The 22,300-nt window shown below is 46.8% G+C and overlaps 2 protein-coding genes across 2 annotated transcripts in view; both read left to right on the forward strand.

Moving 5' to 3' along the window:
• The window catches only part of LOC135809347 (acetyl-CoA carboxylase-like), a 78,020-nt gene extending 68,659 nt beyond the window's left edge, over positions 1-9,361 (forward strand). The window contains exons 62-67 of the mRNA XM_065322683.1: positions 399-478; positions 1,423-1,488; positions 6,418-6,518; positions 6,711-6,780; positions 7,464-7,591; positions 8,274-9,361. Coding sequence (XP_065178755.1) covers positions 399-478; positions 1,423-1,488; positions 6,418-6,518; positions 6,711-6,780; positions 7,464-7,591; positions 8,274-8,457 — 629 coding nt within the window. The 3' untranslated portion in view covers positions 8,458-9,361. The remainder of the gene's footprint in view (positions 1-398; positions 479-1,422; positions 1,489-6,417; positions 6,519-6,710; positions 6,781-7,463; positions 7,592-8,273) is intronic.
• Positions 9,362-12,251: 2,890 nt separating this feature from the next.
• Positions 12,252-22,139, forward strand: LOC135809349 (ras-related GTP-binding protein A-like). The gene is made up of 9 exons (XM_065322685.1): positions 12,252-12,439; positions 12,536-12,635; positions 14,467-14,533; positions 14,715-14,937; positions 16,931-17,026; positions 17,961-18,083; positions 18,674-18,765; positions 19,125-19,240; positions 21,032-22,139. Exons 1-9 carry the CDS (start codon positions 12,425-12,427, stop codon positions 21,130-21,132), a joined length of 933 nt encoding a protein of 310 aa, XP_065178757.1. The 5' UTR covers positions 12,252-12,424; the 3' UTR covers positions 21,133-22,139.
• Positions 22,140-22,300: the final 161 nt, after the last annotated feature.

Here is a 22,300-nt window from a genome sequence, read left to right on the forward strand (position 1 = left end):
CTCGGCAGTGGAAAGTGTATTTTTTATAGGGGGGTACTAAGTCATTGGGGAGAACTAACTTACGGGGAAATACGGTAGTGTTGATTGAAGAACTCTCTCTCACACACACACACACACACTCTCGCTCTCTCTCTCTCTCCTCTTTCTCTCCTCTCCTCTCCTCTTCTCTCCTCTCTCTCTCTCTCTCTCACACACTTTCTTCTCTCTCTCTCTCTCTCTCTCTCTCTCTCTCTCTCTCTCTCTCTCTCTCTCTCTCTCTCTCCTCTCTCCCACTCTGCCTTATTCCCGCCCTCTTGTTTCTCTGCCTCACTTTCCTTTGTCTCTATATTGTAATGGAAGTTTTCTTCCAACACTCCTCTACAACAGATCCTGTTCTTCTTGTGTTCTTGACTGATCAGACCTGAGTGCTGAAGAGAAGGACACGTTGACAAAGAAGCTTGCGCAGCGCGAGCAGTCCATCTCACCAATGTACCAGCAGGTATGCTATGACCAATGTCACCATGCACGGTGTGCACTTTCAGGCGCGTGGCTCGTGTGTAGTCAGCGTATCGCATTTCCCCGAATATAAGTCGCACCTTTTTACACTCAACTTCAGCGCCAACAAAGGGGGTGCAAAGGGGTGCGACTTACTATCGAGCATGATTACTACTGAAGTGAATATACCGAAACGATATGATATAGACCTGGAAATAGGAGTGCGACTTACAGTTGAGTGCGACTTACAACCGGGGGCGCCAGCTTTGCCACCACACCAGCAAATGGCTGTCATACATGCTACATGCTACATAGTGAAAATAGGCGAAACGGGGGCTATGAGATTGCCAGTGGTACATAGTCACCACACCACAGATATGCTCTGGCACATAGTCACCATAGCACAGATGTACTCTGGCACATAGTCACCATGGCACAGATGTACTCTGGTACATAGTCACCATAGCACAGATGTACTCTGGCACATAGTCACCACAGCACAGATGCGCCAGCTTCATCCCTGACTGTAGACAGTAACACTCTGTGAAGGATTTCCTACTCTGCGCTGTCGACTTTGAAAAGCTGGGCTAGTGCTATGAGAGTATTAGAGTGGTTGCAGGCAGGCTAAGTAACCTGTACGTGTAGTACAATAGAACCTAGCTAGTACCTGTGTTCGGTGACACATTGTAGCCTTGTAGGTCTTTTAAAACGAAGGACACTCCACATTCAGGGCCCTTAGTGCTGCTTGACTCCGCTTTTGTATCGCTGCTGTGGCGTGTCTCGCTTTGTTCTTTGTACCAGCGTGGGTTTGTTCTGTTGTTCGTTGGTGGCATCGTGGTTTATTGTGTATTATTCTCTCACAAGATTATAAAGACTAAAGAGTGTAGTTTGACTGTCTAATCAATGCATGATATTGTGCATGTGCCTCATTGTACTGGTTTCTCTTAGATTGCTGTCAAGTTTGCCGACTTACACGACACGGCCGGACGCATGCTGGAGAAGAATGTTATCCATGTGAGTTTGTGTGTATGTGTGTGTGTCCGTGCGTGCGTGCGTGTGTGTGTGCGTGCGTGCGTGTGTGTGTGTGTGTGTGTGTGTGCGTGTGTGTGTGTGTGTGTATGTGTGCATGTGTGTGTATGTGCGTGCGCGCGCACAGAACACTGTCTAGGTATGGATGTTGAAGTTGGTTTTCTAGTGTTGGCGTTTATCTGGTCTACGGAATGTCCGGAAGTAGTTGGAAGACCTTTCTGTATGATAATCCAGACTGTTGTCCTGAAGACTGAACTGCTGTTACATACTAGAGAGACCGAATATAAGGTAAATAGGTGCGAGGTACATATTGTGACATAACTAACACCAGGGTACTAAAGGTGACACCTACATAGTATCTACTACCACATTACTCCAATGCTTTAGTAAAAAGCTAGCAACCGAATGAAATGGGCAACGCAATATATTAATAAACAACCGAGTAAATCAATTTCGAATGATCATATATCTTGCTGAATCGAATGATTAACCCAACACTTTAGCAACAAGAAGTTGAAAAGAATGATCAACCCAAACACTCTAGCAACGAGAGGATATTACTGCTGTCTATTCTTGCTCATAACTTTGATAGAATGAATGCTGCTATTGTCACTACTCCGGCTACTAAGGATGCCATGCTATTATAGTAAAATTGTTTCAATCGTATCCCAGCCGCTCCACAGGCATGCTCACTCTGCTAGAACGTCGAGGCAGCTGTGGCTGGTTGTTGTCGGCTCGGGCTTCTTCTTCCGTTGTGCCTGCAGCATCTTTGTCAGACCCAGGGCTACGGCTCCGCTCGGTGGTCGCCTCAGTTGCTGATGGTGGGATAGTCTCCCTGACTTGCCGGCGGTTTCTTATGGCCGTGCGCACACCGTCTTCCACCACCACTTGACGGCCTTCCTGTCGTACGACACACCATTCCTTGGCCGGTTGACTATATCCGTCTTGCAATACCACTTTACTGCCTGGCTCGAGAGCAGGGAGCTCCCGCACGCCTCTCTTCTGATCGTGTTGATGGGCCATTCGCATTTTTTGGTCAATTTGCTTCTCCCGGTTGATGATTTGACCGTTAGCTAGATTCGGCAATCGTCCTCGAAGGGCCCGTCCAAAGAATGCTTCTCCTGGTGATGTCCCAATCATCCGATTCACGGATGTACGAATGCCGAATAGCGCTTGCTGGAGTCGCTGTCTCAGAGGTAGTGATGAAGGCATCCCACTCAAGCGCCTGCGCACGACGCCATGGAATCTCTCCACCATTCCGTTGGAGCATGGATACCGCGGGCTCGACTTGATATGCTTGACTCCTGCTTTCCGGAGAAAAGTTTCTGTTTCGTCCGACACCAGCTGTGGCCCATTGTCGCTAACTAGCTCCACCGGTAGACCATGTCTTGCGAATACTTCCGACAATGCTTGTATTATGACTCTCGACGTGGTGCTGGATAGCAAGAGCAACTCGGGATATCGGGATCCGTAGTCGATGACCGACTAGAAGTGATGATCCTCGATCTCCACGAGGTCCACCGCCACCCGATACCAGACTGGTAGGATTTCTGACGGTTGGAGGGGTTGTGGAGGATTCCGCTGCCTCTTCCAGCATGTCGAGCATGTCCTAGCGAATTCTGAGGCATCTTTGCTCATGGACGGCCACCATACACTTTGTCGCAACGTGTCCAGAAACGTGTCGAGTCCTGGATGGCCTTCGTGTGCGATACGGAGGACTTGGTCATACAAGGTACCGGGTATGACGATGCGATTGTTATGCATGACGATGTCATCAACCACTGACAACGAGTCCCTTATTCGAAAGTATACCTCGTCGCTGCCGTCGCATGTATTCCACTTGCCTTGTAACACTCTGTTCCTGACTCGACTTAGCTGACCATCAGTGTCTGTGGCTAGCCGGACATCTTCGCAAGAGATTGGAGCTTCCCCCAGGATTAAGCCAACATACTCCTTCATTGACCTGGCCTCTGCCGGACTGGCTTCAACTGCTTGGGAGGGGGCTCTCGATAGCGCGTCAGTACAAATCATTGACGTTCCTGGCGTATAGGTCAACTGAAAGTCGTATGGGAGGATTGCCAGCAGCCATCGCTGCACTCGGGCTGGCACCTGATCGAATTCCTTCTTTACGATTGCCACCAGAGGCTTGTGGTCAGTGAATACGATCACTTGTCGCCCCAGTACGAATTGGCGGAATTTTACCAAGCCGAAAACCACAGCCAGCATCTCTCTCTCGAGCTGCGAATACCGTGTCTCGGGATCCTTGAGAGCTCTGCTAGCGCATGACACGGGTTGAAAGCGGCCATGATTGTCCTTCTGCCACAGTATAGCTCCCAGGCCACATGGAGATGCATCCACACTAATGGCCGTCTCCCTGGTTGGCGTGACGTCGAAGAACGACAGACGTAACAATCTAGACGCGGCCTCCTCTTTGAGTGTGTTGAACTCCATCCAGAGCGAGTTGTCTGCGACGAATGGCTCGCGTTTGGCCAATGTCCTGACCGGTGCCGTTGCGTCCGCTAATCCAGGGATGAATTTTCCGAGGTATGTTAGCATACCAAGGAATCGCCGTACATCCGACTGAGATTCTGGCAGAGGCATGTCTAGGATTGCCTTCACTTTGTCTGGGTCAGGACTGGGCGTTCAGTATGCTGCCAAGGTATCTAACCTCACTTTGCTTCCACTGACATTTGTCGTTGTTCAATTTCAGCTGTGCCGCTTGTAGTCGCTCTAGGACTCGCTGCAGTCGTTCATCGTGTTGCTTGATGCTGTCACCGGTGACCAGTACATCGTCTACGTACACGAAGACTCCTGGGATACCAGCGAGCAGGTCAGACATGACCCTTTGGAAGATTTCCGGGCGCATGAGATGCCGAAGGGTAACCGCTTGAATCGGAACAAACCTTCCTCCGTCGTGAAAGTTGTGTACGGCTGTGAGCTGGATGACAGCGGGATTTGGTGGAATCCAGACTCTGCGTCCAAGACCGAGAAAATCGTTGCACCGTGGATTTGGGCTGTTATTTCCTCAGCGGTAGGCATGGCTCTCTTCTCCCGAATGATGTTTTGGTTCAACTTCCTGTAATCTATACACAAGCGAAGCTTGCCGTTAGATTTGCGGCTAGGAACTATCGGTGAGATCCATGGAGTCGCCTCTTTCACTGGTTCGATAATTCCAGCCTCCAACATTCGACTTAGTTCTGCCTTGACCTCCTCGCGGATGCTGAAAGCATGTCGTCGGCAGGCAGACGCCACAGGCACGGCGTTTGGGTCCACGGCGATGTCTACCGGCCGCATAGTCACTGTGTTGATGTCGGCAATGTCTACCGGCGGCATAGTCACTGTGTTGATGTCTGGCTCATCAACGGTGACAGTGACCAATTGTAACTGCTGAATGACGTCCTGTCCGAAGAGGGGACATTTCCCGGGTGAGACCACAAAGCACCGACAAGCTATCGATCTGCCATTTGCTTCAAACGTTGCGGTCGCCGTACCAAGTGTGTGGACTTCCTGGCCACCGTATCCACGGAGTCGTCTGTCCGGTAATTCCTCTGGCTGGACGACCGTGCAGGGCATTATTGTCCGTGTGGCACCCGTGTCTAACAGACCGTGTACTATCTTACCATCAACCCGCACATCGACCCAATAGCGGGGATCATGAGCTGCGCGTAGCGTTGCCGCAGGCTCCATGGTATAAGCCTCTTCGAATTCGTCTTCGACCACCAATGTATCTTCCTCTATTTTATTGCTGAGTCTGTCTTTCCGGAGGCAGACCTGAGGAAAGTGGCCCACTATCCCACAGTGCCGGCATCTAGTCCGGCCTGCCGGGCAAAAGGATCTTCCCGGGGTATGTTCTCCCCCACAATACTTGCACGCTCCTTTCCGCCTTTTATGTCGAGGAGGTTGTGCCGAGGCTCCTGCCACTTTCCTGGACTCCTCTCCTGACATGACTCTGTTTACCATTGGTGTCGATGATGATGATGATGATGATGATAGCGGCTGCGGAGTCGGTGCTACTGGCTGCTCGTACAGTAGCGAGTCCAGTATAGATGCTTCCATTCCTACTGCCTTTGCCGATGCCGCAGTTAGCGTCAGATCTGCGGTCGCTAGGAGTTCTCGTCTTATAGCTGATGACTGCAGTCCTTCAATGAACTGGTCTCTGATGACTCCATTCACGATTGTGTCCACATCGGTGCTGTCGAAGCTGCATTGTTGTGCCATAGCCCGAAGGGCTGACAAATAGGCTGTCACAGTCTCCCCATTCCTCTGCTTCCGACCTCTAAACCTGTGCCGTTCTGCTGTCAGGTTGATGGAAGGCTTGAAATACTTCTCCAAGGCCGTTTTCAGAGGAGTGTACGTGTCAGGTGGGACATCCCCTTCTGCCTCAGCTGTGGTCACAACCAAGCCTTTGGTGATCCGCCGGAGGTCGATTCCGCCAATATTCAGCAGCAGTTTCCTCTTCTGCGCGGCTGCGTCGATCTTCTGTAGGTCAAGGTAGGCTTCGAAGTCTTCCAACCACAAGGCGAATTCCTCAGCTTGGTTCGTGTCCTCAGAGACTTGAAAGGAACTTGGGGCTCTGCCGAGAGAACTTGCCATCTTGAGTCCTGCTTGTTCACTGCGCCAATGTTGTCCTGAAGACTGAACTGCTGTTACATACTAGAGAGACCGAATATAAGGTAAATAGGTGCGAGGTACATATTGTGACATAACTAACACCAGGGTACTAAAGGTGACACCTACATAGTATCTACTACCACACAGACCATTTATTTCCACTGGTGATGAGATTATGCGGGAAAAGTCATTAATATTTTGATGTGTTCTGCCGCCTCACATTGACTGTGGGATAAGTCATTTGATGTGTTCTGCCGTCTTACATGAGCTGTGTTTTGATGTCCTTGCGTTTTGCATGTGCAGAGAGCCTTGGACTGGCGGTCATCGCGCACGTTCTTCTTCTTCCGGTTGCGACGGCGGCTGGAAGAGTTTGATTTCTGGCGGCATTTGGAGTCCAAGGACAAGTGAGTCTTCTGTTTGGTTGCCTCTGCATGTGGACCTTTGCACTGTGAGAGCCCATTCGTTATTCCCACTACACCTATTATGTGTCCATGTACAATGTAGGTGATTCTTTGCCATAACTTGGCATAAGGGCAACGAATTTAAACGAAGATAGAACTTAGCAATTTTTTCTAACTCTCTCTCTCTCTCTCCAGAACATACACACAGCAGAAATCCATTACCCTCCTCCATCGCTGGTTCCTGGAAGAATTTGGAGAAGCGAAGGTACTTGTTATTCTTACTTGTCTGCTATGTTTATTTGTTATTCATCGTGCAGCTTGAACTTCACTAGTGAGCTGAACCATGTCACGTCTTGCATCGAAAATACCACTCAAAGTACCAGGGGCTTATAGATGTATTGTCCCGTAGTCTGTACGCAGAATGAGCCACTCTTGTCATTATGCTGTACTCGGGTGAACACTGTATTCCGGCAAGTACGGTAATGAATGGGCATTCGGCTCATTCCCAACTTGTACTTGTATGTGGTATTAAAGAAACGTCTTTACTGTAGTCGTTTTGTGTTTGGCAATGCGATAGTGTTGAAATTCTGGATACGGATGCCTGTTGGCTGAGTGCTCATCTTATCTAGTATTCATCCGGAAATACTCAATCTCTGGACAGCAAAATCTTATGGAAAAGCTCTGTACTTCATGTACAATGTACCTCTATCAGTTTCTCCTACTTTTCATTTACACCATTTCGAAGGCAATTGGCCTCACCTCATCGTTAATTTTTTGGTTACGAATGCCCCTGGTAATTTCGCCTGCACTTTAATTTCATATTGGCATGCCAGCGTACGAAATCCACTGTAACTGGAATATTCTCTTCTCCAATGTGTATCTGTGTGCGTATGTATGTGTGTGTGTTGTTTCAAATCTTTATTCTCACGTTGTTGTTGTTGTTGGCAGGCTCACCTGTGGGCGAACAATGAATTTGTCGCCAACTGGATGCAGAAGCAGATGGCTGACAGTAACTCCATACTGCGTCAGAAGTTGCGACGTGTCGAGCGCGATGCAATATCAGAACAAGTATCAAGGTGAGAATGCATTCAGTTTGCTGATGTGCAAATGATGCATGCATGGGATGCATGGGAGAAGATGGATCTTCATCTGGAATATGGGGTACATTGTGAACACGTATCTCTGGTTACTGATGATTCTGTGGACAAAGAAGATTAACTTCTTTGTGGAGAGTCTGTTTCTGTCAGCACACCATGTGCTCGTTTAGGATGTGTTCATTTTTGTCTACTCGGTAGAGTAGATGGATTTCCGAAGAGAAAAAAAAGAAAAAGTCATATGAATGCATCTTCCCTGTTTGGTAGATCGTCGTTGCGAAGTCTGTGCCTCACCCAGGGCCATTTTTGCATCGTTTGCAGTACGATGTGCAATAGTTTGTGGGAAATAGCTCCATTTCCAGGATACACAGAAATCTCGCGCCTCTACCAACTTATCCCGCATCTCTACCAATACCCGACTTCTACCGTCCTCGAGTAGAGGGAAGTAGAATCTGCCGTTTTAGGGTGGACAAGTTTAAGAGGAGCTCATCTTTCGAAAGTAGGTTTTGCCGAAACTGTAGATCAAAAGGGAACCCAGCTTTAGTCTTCATAGACTGGTCTGCTCATCTACCCCCAAGACTTGTCTAATTGTCTATGAAATCCTCCGTGCAATGCCTCATGTGCACTGTGTGCTTGTGACTTGGTTTGGTTTTACTCGTTGCAGTATCGTGGAACAGAACTCTGGCATGGCCCTAGAGCTGGCTCTGAAGGTCGTCGAACACCTGTCGCCAACGCAAGTCTCCCGCCTCTCGCAGATCCTGGGTCCTCAGAGTGTTGAGGGACGCCGGTCTAAGACCTTACTGCACCAGGCGGCCGGCTCTAGTCCATTACCCACACCAGACCTATAAGGCCCTGCCTGGCCCGGGGGTGTCCCCCCCCCCCCAGGATGCAGCTGCGCCGCCGCTATTCTGCTGCTGCTGCTGGCTAGCTTGTTTCGATGAAGCTTTTGCCTTTTACCCTATTTCCTGTACAGTTTCCTTTCCATCCATCAGATGAGCCAATCTGCTGAATGGCTAACACTATGTATAGGACCTCGCTGCACGGACACCCTGCTGCCCGTGGCGAGGATAGATGGTTTCCGTACGTGCAGAAGTGTCTTTATCACCACCACATATCATCCCTGCCCAGTGAAGCAGGTAGAAGCCACCAGGTGAAGAGCTGCTGTCGAGCCCAGCCGTCCAGAGTCCCATGCCTGGACTAGGATTTTTTTTCAATTTAGATCCGAATACAATGTAGACATACCTATTTAAAAACAAAACTTAGAGAGAACAGCCTACCCGTAGGGCTGACTTGGAGGGCGCTAACAAGCCATAAGGCCCTCCCTGCCACGCGCTAACCTATAATTAAAGCAAAACATAGAGAGAAGTGGAAATCTGTTTGTAGGCATTTCTTTTCAAACTAAATATTTACGCTTTGATCCCTAGTTCCCTGTCTAAGTGACTCTATTTTCTATAATTAATTTAAAACGAAATTGCCATTGACCACTAGTTATGTCCCATTGCCAAATTCTTTTGAGCCGTCAAGTCTAACAAGTTACAACTATGTTGTAGTCGTCGTCGTTGCTGTTGTTGTCGTGTTCTGGCTTTCTTGAAAGTTTGTATCCAGTTCGGTGCTATTTTTTTTGAAGTCAGCTATTGGTAATGTCCAAAACTGCTCTGTGTTTTGTATTAGGAAATATTATATTTTTGTCTTCCCACATCTATTTTGTGTCAGTCTTGTGGCGGCACAATACAGATGCACCTTCTTAGTTCATTTGTGTTGTCGGTGTGTCTTTCTTGCGGGTCTGGTTGTGCATGTCGGACTGGCCTATGATGATTGTATACTATGCATACTGATGGACTGATGTCTACGACTCCCTGGTTGTGGACATCCTTTTCGCTGTCTACAACCAAGAGTACGTACTTTTGCTACAACCCTTGCCGGGTCTCACCTGAACCATGATCCATCCCATCAAGAGTCCATAATCCCAGGTTTTGGACTCTTGATCCCATGGTACTGGCACTCCCCAAGTACATGTACGCGTGATGTGTTGCATTTTTTAAATGATCACAAACTCTTGAAGTTAATTTAAAGAAATTTCAAATTTTACGGATTCCAGGGAGCTGGGAGCTGGCAAAAGTAGTAGCATGACAGCATAGGCAAATAGCAAAATCACCACAAAGACACTGTTCCATTAGCACGAAGTATGTCAGGCGAATGAAGTTTCAATACGACTGCAATTAAAAGACGTTGGGCAAATAAAAATGTGTGTTGGCTTTGCAACAGAAAAAAGTGGAATATCTAGCTCGGTTTTCAACAACTCAGCCCACTCTCTGAATCAGATGAAAAGAGTGGTAGCCACTACTAGCCATACCACAGGCTGAAAGCAGGACTGGGTAACAGAGCATGCACAAACAAATGAGAATGGCTAAATGGCTGTCACCACAAAGTCACAAAGTGGGAGCGGTGTGAAGAGGGATTGGGAAGCAAGAAATTGTACTACCAAGAGTACAGTAAACCCTTTTCATGTACATGTACTACTACTACTGTAGCGGACATGGAAATCCAGTCGATTGACCAGGGCCGGCGCCCTCAGCGCGTACAGAACGCTGCGTGCAGTGACTTTGTTGATCGGATGCGACCAGAGTGCTGCAGCGCATAACTGCATGTGTGTGCCGCTTATCCATGGGTGCATGGCCAGCGCCCTGGGGATGCTAGACGTGCGACCGGATTTCCATGTCCACAACAGTACTAGTAGTCAGTCAGTACTCTTGGTATTACAGATTTACTCATTGGGAATTACTGACGTCACAGGCAATATGCAGTCGAAACGCAAGCTCGATCTGATATGCACCTATACACGTAGGCTACAGGCTACATGCAGTGAATAATCAGTTAGTAGACATCGCAGTTTGCAGAGGAGTATTGCGTACATATACTATTGCTGGTTTTCTCGTCAAATCCAGGTGATTTCTCCAAGCTAGCTTGCAGTACCAAGTTCCTGAGATTGCAATAGTTTGTCCCATAATCCAGGAAAGCGTACCACGTTTGAGACCTGGACTTGGCGTCTACAATGCAACGATCAGTGGTACCCACTGGGTTCGAGAGTACGAAAGAGAACTCGTCGACAAAATGTTTCACAGGCGTTGTGTGAGTACCTGTGAGCATAGTGTCGTTTGAGAACACCACCTGGTAGTTGCACTTCTCTCCGCCAGGCTTACAGCCATCCGGTCCTTTCAAGCTCTCAGCAGCTCTCAGCAGAGATGTCGACACTTGTTTGCACGGCAGGTTGAAGGTATAGAGGACTTTACACGAGGCATGGAGTGGGATACCAAAAGTGTAGCCCAGTTGCAAGCTGAAATAACAGAGGATGACAGCGGCGATTGGCAGAAAGCCGCGCGAAACAACGGCAGCCATCTTCAGTTTCCAGGTCGTTCTTATATCATCCAATGGCACAAGAGTACCGAGAAGAACCAAATCAGAGAAAGTAGCTATGAGAGCAGTACAATCTTGTAGAAAGCTTGGAAAGAAAGATAGCTGGCGAACAAGACTAAAAAGACAAGTACAATTTTCTTTTGAATTACCATGATTACAGTCTTTGGCAGTTTTGCTGCGTCATCTGCGCCGCACACATATTTCAGGTGATCACGTGAGGTTATGTTGTACCGTACCCCGTATGCACACGCGTACCGTAGATCTACCGAGTAGGTCTACGCGTGACGCGTGGTGACTGGTGGCACTCATTAATTTCATTTCTTGATATCGCAGTCAGTGGATTGTATGGTGGACGGTTTGAGAGGACATTCCTTGATGTCCGGGTTTTCAACCCATTTGCCCCCTCAAACCAGAAGTCATCAATCCCGGCAGTGTACCGCAAGCACGAAAAGGAAAAGAGAAGAAGTTATGAGAGAAGAGTCGTTGAGGTAGAGCATGGATCATTCATCCCGGTCGTGCTCAGCACTACAGGTGGTCATGGCAAGGCAGCTGGCAATCTCTACGCTCGGATTGCATCCATGTTGGCCGATAAGAGGTCCGAGCCTTTCTCTAGCGTCATGGCATACATCCGCACTCAACTGTCTTTTGCACTGGTCAATGCCGCAGTCACAGCCCTGAGAGGTCATCGGCACAAAGCGTCAAGAATCAACGGCTGCCCTTCGATCACGTTAGCAGTGGCAGAATGCAGCATGTAATGGTCAATCCTTGACTTAATTTGGTAATCGTTTTAGTACCTCGAACCCCGTGCTGAGTTTGATACGGTTTCTGGTATCTTGGCCGTAGACTACTACGCATACTGCTTCTAGCGGTTTCTTTGGATTTTACTGATTGATTACTAGTATACTGTATTTAGTTTGTCCTGATTTCGGTTTTTTGAGACGGATAGCCTGGTGACTTTACTTGTCGGTGGATGTACGCAGCGTATTAATTTCATTTCTGCATGCCACGCTCGAATCGGTCCGAGTCCTTGATCCTCTACTACTAGGCTCTAGGCTCTAGGCTCTACATCAGTACATGTAGTATCCTCAATCCGACAATCGAGTCAAATCTCAACTCACGATCGTTCACATCACGTCACTTGTCAGCGTTCTTTCAGCATGCATGATCATGTGGCATGCATCTTCTTTCACCGGTAGATCTACGCGGTGCATGCAGTGTTCATTCCATCTACCAGATGAGAAAATTTGATCCACTCCAAGCATTTTTGATTTGCTTTTGGTGTTCAAAGTCTGTTGCCTGCTAGCTGTTTCAATTTCTAATCTATTTTACTCATCTTCACCCATTACATGTTCGCTCCATCAACTATGTAGGAAATTCTTCTCCTTCTCTTCTGCTTCCATCATGGGGAAGAAAAAGGTGATAATCGGAGTTGATCAACAACAATGGACTCGTTATCACTGAATATCAGTCTAATTTTGTACTTTGTGCCTTTGATTTTTGTTTCCTGGAAAGGTCTTACTGATGGGTAAAAGCGGCGCTGGCAAGACCAGCATGCGCTCCATTATCTTTGCCAATTATATCGCCCGAGATACGCGCCGCTTATGTGCCACAAGTAAGGAGACTTGTAGAGATACATGTATCTGTCGTTTGACTCGCGTACATAATCAATTTCCGTCTTGCAGCTTGTTGATGAGTACGACACGTGTTCATGCACGTTGTCCTGAAAAGGACTTCGTGTCTATCATCCCAAACTCTCTTCGGTCCATCGCAATGCCACGAAATTCACAATATCTGTCGAATTTGCAAAACTTGTTGTTTCCTCAAGAATACTGCGATCATTCCTTGTACATGTAGAGGACTCCTGTGCCAAAGGCCATTCATATTCATGTTGTACTTGTGGACCCGTGAAGTCGTTCTATGGTGGCTGCTCTCGATTAGAGTGTTTGGAGACCGAGCCCTGACCTGCCTTAGGCCCTGAGCTCACAAGGGAGCCAGCCATGCACAAGTACAATGTAGGTTTGCTGTCCCAACTTGAGCCAGAAATCTCTGAAATAGCATGGTATTTGCATTGAATTGTTGTACCCTCGTGCTGCATGTACCGGCACATGTATTGTAATTGTGTTAGTAGTACCGTACATGTAGGCACCTTGTTACATGCTGTCAACCAACAACATGACTGTAGGCACTTGTGTTTCAAGTCAGATCCCTTGATGGATGGAAGCACAGACTTGCTAGTGCATTGTAGTATGTCTGAGGCTGTGGACACTGTGTTGTTCTGTGCTTGTGATTGAACGTGCCAGTCTCCCCCTGGGAGTTGTCAATGACCATGGGCTGGGCTGCATTGATGTGGGATGTTTGTAAACTTTGTGTATGCTTTATTTGATGTAGTAGATCTACTCTGTGTAACAAACACTTCTACTTTCTAGCGATAATGCTACCAGTTCTATGAAATTTTCCAGAGTTTGAATGTGACACCAGCATTGATAAATTAGCCGTGCGCGTTTAGAGATAGTGCCAATTCTGACGCCTACTTCGCCTCAGGGCTTCATCAAAATGACATTGCAGTGACCACTGGTGAAGGGGTCATCATCAAAATGACTTTTTCCTGACCCACTGACATACTGGCATGCTAATGTCTGTGACATGCTGACGTGACAAATGCCCTTTCATGCTGTATCAAGCCAGGGCGAGAACAGTCATATTCCATGGTACATGTACTACAGGTATTATTACTAGGACATGTACATGTAATCGTTGTTACAACCCATTCACATGCAAGCAACACAACAAGTGCCATGTCAAATACTAGTGTGGACGGGTGAATAACCCAGTCTCTAATGACCTAGTACTCAGACTCACGCACAACTCATCTGCAAACAATGATACTGCAGGAAGCGTCCAGACTGTTTCAACTTTCTTGTATGTTTCAAAGTCTTGCTCATATCAGCGGTATTATGATTATTCAACACATGTGTTTCACTGCTACCGTAAAGTACCGTGAGAGTGCCCCCACCACCACCACCCATCCGTAGTCCGGTCCTGTAGGTCATACAGCACATACCTTGTACACGCATTGCACGGTGTGCGCTCAATCCATACGAGCGGATGCGTGCGAGCTTCACACAAGAACATGCTAAGTGCAACCTTAGTACACCAAGGTTCTCACACCATGCAAGCAACCTTAGTTGCATTCTGCCGTGCGATTATCCATTCCTTGGCTGTAAAAAGGTGGAGCGCTCTCGCTGTACTTTATACGGTACTAGCTTACCACCAGTATCTGATGTCCCCTCTCTCTCTCCCTCTCTCTCTCTCTCTCTCTCTCTCTCTCTCTCTCTCTCTCTCTCTCTCTCTCTCTCTCTCTCTCTCTCATCTCTCTGTCTGTCTATCTATCTCTATAATCTATCTTTGGGTTGGTGTTCGTTTTGTTATCTTGTGCGCTGTAGTTGATGTTGAACATTCCCATGTTCGCTTCCTGGGCAATCTCGTACTGAACCTTTGGGACTGTGGCGGGTAAGGCAAAATGCCCCTCCTGTGATGTCTTGTGGACTGTTCCGGTGCTTTTGTACCTCTAGTTTTCTCTTGCTGCAATGTGTTTGTTGTTTGCTATCGTTCTCAATTCAGCTCTGCAGTGCTACAGTACTTGTAGTTGTTTCATCTTTATTATTCTTCGGTGTCTGCTTTGAACTTGCAGCCAGGAGTCGTTCATGGAGAATTATTTCACCAGCCAGCGCGACAACATCTTCAAGAATGTGGAAGTGCTGATCTATGTGTTTGATGTGGAGTCACGTGAGCATGACAAGGACTTGCACTACTATCAGTCTTGTCTGGAGGCCATCCTTCAGCACTCACCCAAGGCACTCATTTTCTGCCTCATTCACAAGATGGACCTGGTGCCCGAGGACCAGCGTGATACGGTAATTACATGTACAGTTGCGCTCACTGAAGTCCGACCCAATGTGCAAAGCTGGCGCCCTCAACTTACTTCCACGTCCCTTGACACCCTGGAAGTGGAATGAATGCGTCTGGACGTACTCATGTACACATACAATGATGTAATCGGAACTGGTCCAGGGCGCCAGCTTTGCACTTTGGGTCGGATTTCGGTGAGTGCAACTGTATAAGCTTCTCACTATTTGGTGTTCTGGAACAGTAGTAGCATTACACTTTGGCTGGAGAGACCATCCTGGCATCCATATTTGTTGTGCGGCTAGGTGAAATCCGATCTGGACCTGAGCACTACTTTGTATTCAACCGTACTACACTGCCTTGTGGACAATACATGTATGAACTCATGAATCCGTGGCCCTTGAACCGATGAGTATGAAATTTGATCCGCACGTACCGTACTGTCGCGTATAAAAGCAGGACTCATGAATCCGTGGCCCTTGAACCGATGAGTATGAAATTTGATCCGCACGTACCGTACTGTCGCGTATAAAAGCAGGTGCTTACGGCCGTATAAGCCGGGGTTCAAACCATGCTTCTATGTCAACATCATCAACACTGTGTAGTGCATACTGCCACACATGTACTTGCACATGTACTTGCACATGTACTTGCACATGTACTTGCACATGTACTTGCACATGTACTTGCACATGTACTTGCACATGTACTTTGCAGAGAGCGCCTTCTATTCAAATCGTGCTTCTGTGTCACGGCGCACTTCGAAAAATCAGCTTCTTTTCGAGTCATGCTTCTATACATGTCATGCTTTTATACGCGACACTACAGTGTGCCTTTTGTGCCATGTATCTTGCAATTCTGGGGTTGTTCACACATTGTGTGCATGGCTGCTGCTGCTTGCACGATCTGTAAAATTGAGTTCCAGGGCCAGATTTGACCTAGCATTGCTGTACGTCAAAAGTAAACTACAATGAGTGTGCCATTTCAGGCGAAATAGTCAAAATTGATGTACTGACGCTCACCGACCTGGAACCCACATGTTTTGTTAATGCAAGCAGTGTTGTTGCCCCCCCCCCCCCCCAAAAAACAATTCACAGTTCGCGTCATCTGAGTGTTGCACAATTGAAAATGACTCGTTGACTCCAACAACCACTCGAGAGGGGCACACGACAAGGTTTTTTGCTTGCCAGCCTGTCAGTAACTGGAGCTATCATATTAGTGTGCCAAAAATGAGTGCTTCAGATTTCCACGATGAATTTCATAAGAGAAGCTACCCACTGCCACCAGCGCTCCACGTTACAAGTGGCAAGATATTCGAAATATTTCGTGAAAATGTCATTTTTGAAAATATCGCATTTGCCCTAGGCTAAGTATTATAGGCCCTGTATTAGTTTGAGATGGCCCATACTGTAAATCATGAATATGTAACGAACAAGTAAAATGTAACGAGTTAACGAGCAAAGATTTATCGTTATTTTAAAATTCGTTAGCAAAAGTCGTATGATTTGGGCCTCGCACGATTGAAATCAATCATTTCACATTATGGCATGCAGCGCGTGTTCAACGGATCGTAACTCGGTCAATTCTCAACGGAATTCAACAATCGAAAGATCTAGATGATAGCAGAGACGCTCAGCAGTCGGCTCGAACAACTCCGAAGTCTCTCAGATGAATTTTGACGAAGCGGCAGGAGATCGAAAAATTTGAATTGTTTACGCTCTTACGCTGGATAAATTTCATTTTCTTTATTCTACTGACATTGAGGTATACTGTGATGGACAACAATGAATGTTCTTGACGAGCATTCCTAGTATTATTGCATCTGTCTGAGAAAATCATTAACTTTTCAAGCCGTTAACCTTCGAAAATCAGGTCGTTAAAATAATATGATTTACAGTACTAGTTAGTATATGATAATACCACTGCTGTACACCAGATGAGAAGAACGTAGAAGTAATGTCCTCAATTCGCAACCATTCCCCTGCTTTCTTCTGTGTGCAGAAATTCACTCAACTTCAAGATAAACTTGCTCACCTGTCGCGGCCATTAGAGGTGTCCTGTTTCCGCACCTCGATCTGGGATGAAAGCCTCTACAAGGTGAGATGAGACTGTGATTTCTGGCTGTTACACACCCTGGATTACTAGGGTGGACGTTCCGCGTCGTATTGTTCTCTCCGTTCACTTGAACTTCGGCCCAATTTTGTGCTGTGCATAATTGTCAGGCTTCTTTTCACATTGGACAGTGGGTCAGTAGAGTCTGTTTTCATTTCCAAAAATCTGCCTTCACACAATTTGTTTTTCATTTGGGGATGGTGGAAAGGTATCAGGGAAAGAAATAGTTTCATTTCGTGGAAAGGCTTGATAATGCATACAGCTCCTTAGTGTTTGTGTGAAGGTTGGATTCACTTGAATAGTCCACCCTCACTTTTCTGCTCTTCAGTTATCCGTGGCTTCATTTATGTGTGGTTCACTCATGGGCATGTGGGCTGTGGAAGCGAGGGAAACCCTTTGCATGCTTGCTGTACTGAATGTCCAAGTATGGATATCACTTTTCCACATGTTTTCACCTATTAAACCCACTCATTTTACGGAACCCTGCCCACAGCAGGCCGGATACCAGTAGGTGGGGTCTCCTCTGTGTTGATTTCCGTCTTTGCGAACGTAGTGCTGACTGTGGTCTGTTCTTTTGACCAGCAATATGTAGAGATGCTACAGCACTGTCGACTGCCGAAGAACGGCCAGAGCACAGCATACCAATGTATACACGGTGACTCAACTGCGCATGGACTGTAATACATGAAAATAAGAACTGTCCAGGCTAGGAAGCTGACCCCCAGTTGTTCGGCGACTGGCAGTGCTGTACTCTTCTTCCTTCTTTGAGCTCACCAAACTAACATAAAGTCGGTGGGGTATATCTGTGGATTGTGGGGCAAGTGGGCAGAATTCAATGGATTGTGCCATGAATTGTGTGGCAACGAGGCGAAGTTTGTGAGCTTTGTGTTCTTCTCTTTTCACGTGTCATTTTGTGCAGGCTTGGTCAGAAATGGTGTACCACCTTGTTCCAAACATGTCCCAGTTTGAGAGTAACCTGGAGAAATTTGCAGAAATTGTCGACGCTGACGAAATCCTGCTTTTTGAGAAAGCCACATTTTTGGTATGCTTAATTGCTGTTTGAACAAGTGATGTGCCATGCCGCTGTGTTGTTAACACTGTGTGTGTGTGTGTGTGTGTGTGTGCGCGCGCATGCGCGCGCGTGTGTGTGTGTGTTGTAATTCAAAATAATTCATCTGTTCTTGTGCACATTGATAGTGTTGCTGCCCTAGCTTATGAGTTCGTATGTGCACTACCCCGTAAAAGTCCGTAAATAAGTACCTGCCCGAAAGAAATACCCCCTTCATTCTTTTGGCTCTGTCTGTTGAAGTCAAGTCAAGCCCGATAAACATACTGCCTGAAATAAGTCCCGGTACGATGCAGCACGTAGCATGTACATCTACATGAAAATGACTTCTCCACTACCGTACACACAAGTCAGGTCCGAAAGTTAGTTCGTGCCCGAAAGTTAGTACGGGTGTGGTCACTAAATTCGAAGGTAAATACGTACTTATTTACGGACTTTTACGGTAGTGATGTAATATTCTCAGTAACTTGACCCCCAGTGCTGTTTGTCATGCCTGCTCATTGTTATGTTTCCAGAGTGAGGTTAGTGATCTTGTGAGTTCTCTCTCTTACTTGTGATTTGCCTAGGTCATAGCTCACTCTCTTCGACGCGATCACCCCGATCCACATCGCTTTGAGAAAATCAGTAATATCATCAAACAATTCAAGATGAGCTGCAGGTAGGACAGAAGCCAAGTTTTACCGCACGAATAGAACTATCTGTGGCATGTGCCCACTAACGGCCAGAATGGCTTTCTCACTAATTTGCTTTCTCTCCACCTGTCTATCCTTTGTCATTTTCAATAAGACAGGAGAACAGAAGCTTGTCTGAAACAGAAATTGGGCCAGCGTTCAAAATGTGTCAAAACACTAACTTAGTTCACATTCTAGTTTATATTTCTAGAGGTTGTAGTATTGTAGCCTGTGCACTTAGTGTGAACAGATGTCCGCTGTTGATGGTTGGCGTTGTTCAAATTCAAGCAAGAAGTCTCAAAGCTTGTATCTGCTGCTGTGGTCCTCTCTGTCGTTGTGTGTGTAGTAAAGTACAATCTCACCTGCGCAGCCTGGAGGTGCGCAATACTAGCTTTGCTGCCTTCATTGAGCTCTTCACTGCTAATACATACGTGATGCTGGTTACTAGTGATACGTCCATGTGTAAGTTGAGAATGCATGTACTCTCTCTCTCTCTCTCTCTCTCTCTCTCTCTCTCTCTCTCTCTCTCTCTCTCTCTCTCTCTCTCTCTCTCTCGCGCGCGCGTGCGCGCTCTCTGGCTTTGTTTGTTGAAAGCTGGTTCTCCTTGTATTGTTTGCTTGGTGTTTTCCGGGGACTTGTGTCTGTGTGTGTTTCTGTCTGTGTTTCTGTCTGTGTGTGTGTGTGTGTGTGTGTGTGTGTGTGTGTGTGTGTGTGTGTGTGTGTGTGTGTGTGTGTGTGTGTGTGTGTACTGTTGTGGACATTGAAATTCGTTGGAATGACCGGGGCCGGCGCCCTTACTGCCTTAGCTAGTACACACACTGTAGTTGACGTACACCCTGTAAAAATGGACTAGCAGTGCTCACGGCTGCAAGGCCAGCACCCCGTGGCCGCTTGACTTCTCAATGGATTCCAATGTCCACAAAAGTATTACCGTATTTCCTCGATTAATAGACCTGGTCTTTTGTTTTTTGAAGAGGGTTGGACCCCCGGTCTCTTATTTGGGCATGGTCCATTATTTGAGCACGGTCCACTATATTTTCATCGGCACATTGCTGGAAATGGTGAATTTTTAACACGTCATAATATAGAAGTTCTATAGTGTGACGTGTTAACCCTTTGTGACCCCACTGAAAGTACAATTTACTCACCTCCGAATAACATGCACGTTCGCTTGTATCTCTGCCAAACATTCACCGATTTTTACAAACTTGCCACCGCTGGAAAGGTATTTCCAAGACGAAGCGACTAATACCACACTAAAGCCAGCTACCTGCACGTCCTCTGCTCTGCGTGGCCTAGAATGCCGTTCAGAACAGCAGCCGTGCGCGAACAGCTCCAGCAAAGTTCAAACAGCCGCCATTCCATTCTCCTTCATCACGTCGACTTCAAATAAACTACAGCGGAAAGCTCGTTTCAAGCGCAACATTTTGGTGTGCAGCATGCTTGAGTATGACGTAGCACTCCGGGGAAAACCCCTGCCAAGTGCAGTGTGAAAATTTGAATTTTTCGATCGGAGTGAATTTTTCAGTTTTCCTTTGACCTCGAGTCTCACCACGGCGGCATTGTACCTCGTAGAGACTTCGGATAACTTCGACGTGATAGCCAAGGTTCCTCTCGAGACGTAGACGCTTGTTTATGAAAATCGGGGAAGGAACACCAGAGATATAATATTTTTAGTGCCACTGTATACCAATCGATCGATATCGATTGATGGGGTCACAAAGGGTTAAAAATTCACCATTTCCAGCGATGTGCCGATGAAAATATAGTGGATCATGGACCGGGCTCAAATAATGAAAGAAAGCACTAGCCACTACAAAAATTGCAGTTGCGCAACCTAAAATCGCGTCCTTTTTTGATCCACCACGTGCTTTCTTAGTGCGCATGCGCAAAGCGATGAACTCAAATAAGAGACCGGGTCTCTTATTCGGGCATGGTCTACTATTTTTCCGTGAGGCCTCTAGGAGGGTCTACTATTTGAGCATGGTCCATTAATCGAGCATGGTCCATTAATCGAGGAAATACGGTATATGTGTGTGTCTCTGTGTATGTGTGTGTATGTGTGCCTTGTAAGAGCCAGTGTGTGTTTATAGTTGTATTTGAGAAAGAATTGCCAGTGGAAAACAGAAGCAGTGAACAATTGACTGAAAATACCTGATCATTTGAACACATCTCATGAAACAGATTTTGATTGCGAATAACTTCTTCTATGTGTTTGTGTGTGTGTGTACATGTTTTCTTCATATTGCTCAGCCTCAGCAGCTGCAGTTGTCAACATCAAAAATGCCAGAGTCCACTTCCAGAAGCTGGAGAAGGCACCAGAGAGTGCCATGTCTCAGATAAGGCAGAATTAGCTTTTTACATCCCTACAATCACAATACTTCAATAGAGGCATGTGCACATACAACAACGACAACAACAACAGCACGCACATGTGCACCTACATACAAGCATACATGCATACATACGTTTAGGTAATTCACTGCTTCATCCTAGGCAACGAGTACTGTCAACATCATCATTTAGAGCAACAGTTGGAGCAATGCTGGCCTTTTTCGCTGATGTCGTCCGGCCTAGACAATACCCAATGCCCAGGTACCGCCCATTGCACCTTTACTGTGTCCACGCATACTAGCCTGCGCGCACCCGCGAAGATGTTTTGCAATCCTTCAATGGCATTTGTATTAGTAATTATTCGTCTTTGTGCAAGCGATTATGCAGGGTTTGGATCGTTTGCATAACTTGAGTCTTATCGTAGTGGTTCCTTGTTTCATGCAATCCCTTATTTTTGGCTGTCCCTTTAACCCGTCATATGTTCTTATTTACCTGGTCTCCTGGCATTTTGATGCCCATTCGTGATGCTTGTCAAAACACACCCCCCCCCCCCCCTTCTTGTTCTAGAGTTTTCTCTTCTGCCTCCTGTCTTGTTACGTGCCCACTTAGCAGCTTTGTAGTTGGTGCATTTGGAACCTGAACACGCTATTCCACCACCCCACCGCTGCCACACTTGATCCGAGAGTCGGCCCCGCTTCTCTGTTGTACCCTGCGCTCACCGTGAACATCTTCTTTAGAGCCTCCCTCCCCCCTCACTGCTTTTTATCACTCTCTTGTAGTGTACAGTGTTACCAACAATCTTCTTGATGGTGCGTTCAATATCACTTTCTTCTTGTATTGCCTTCCATGCTTTATTTATGGCAAGCATAATACCGTCATCCTATAGAACTATTTTAGGTTTATTGTTTTCCAAACATATTTTGCTGTAAGTTGATATTAGCGGATGGAAGTTTTTACGGTTTTTCTTTCTCCATCAGAATCGGCACAGTAATGTTTACGAGTTTGATTGTGAGCGTTCGGCACACCACCCCATTGGCGCGTGATATCCCCACTGTCCAGCCTGTTCACTGTAGTTCAGAGAGTGGACGAGGGCCAGGGGTGGGTGGGAAAGTGCCGGAATCCTGGGAAACCGCATTCTGCGACATACAGTAACACTGAGCGCCTCTCGTCTCGAATGCCACCAAGAGG

The sequence above is a fragment of the Sycon ciliatum genome, chromosome 2, assembly GCF_964019385.1.
Source record: "Sycon ciliatum chromosome 2, ocSycCili1.1, whole genome shotgun sequence".
NCBI lineage: Eukaryota > Metazoa > Porifera > Calcarea > Leucosolenida > Sycettidae > Sycon > Sycon ciliatum.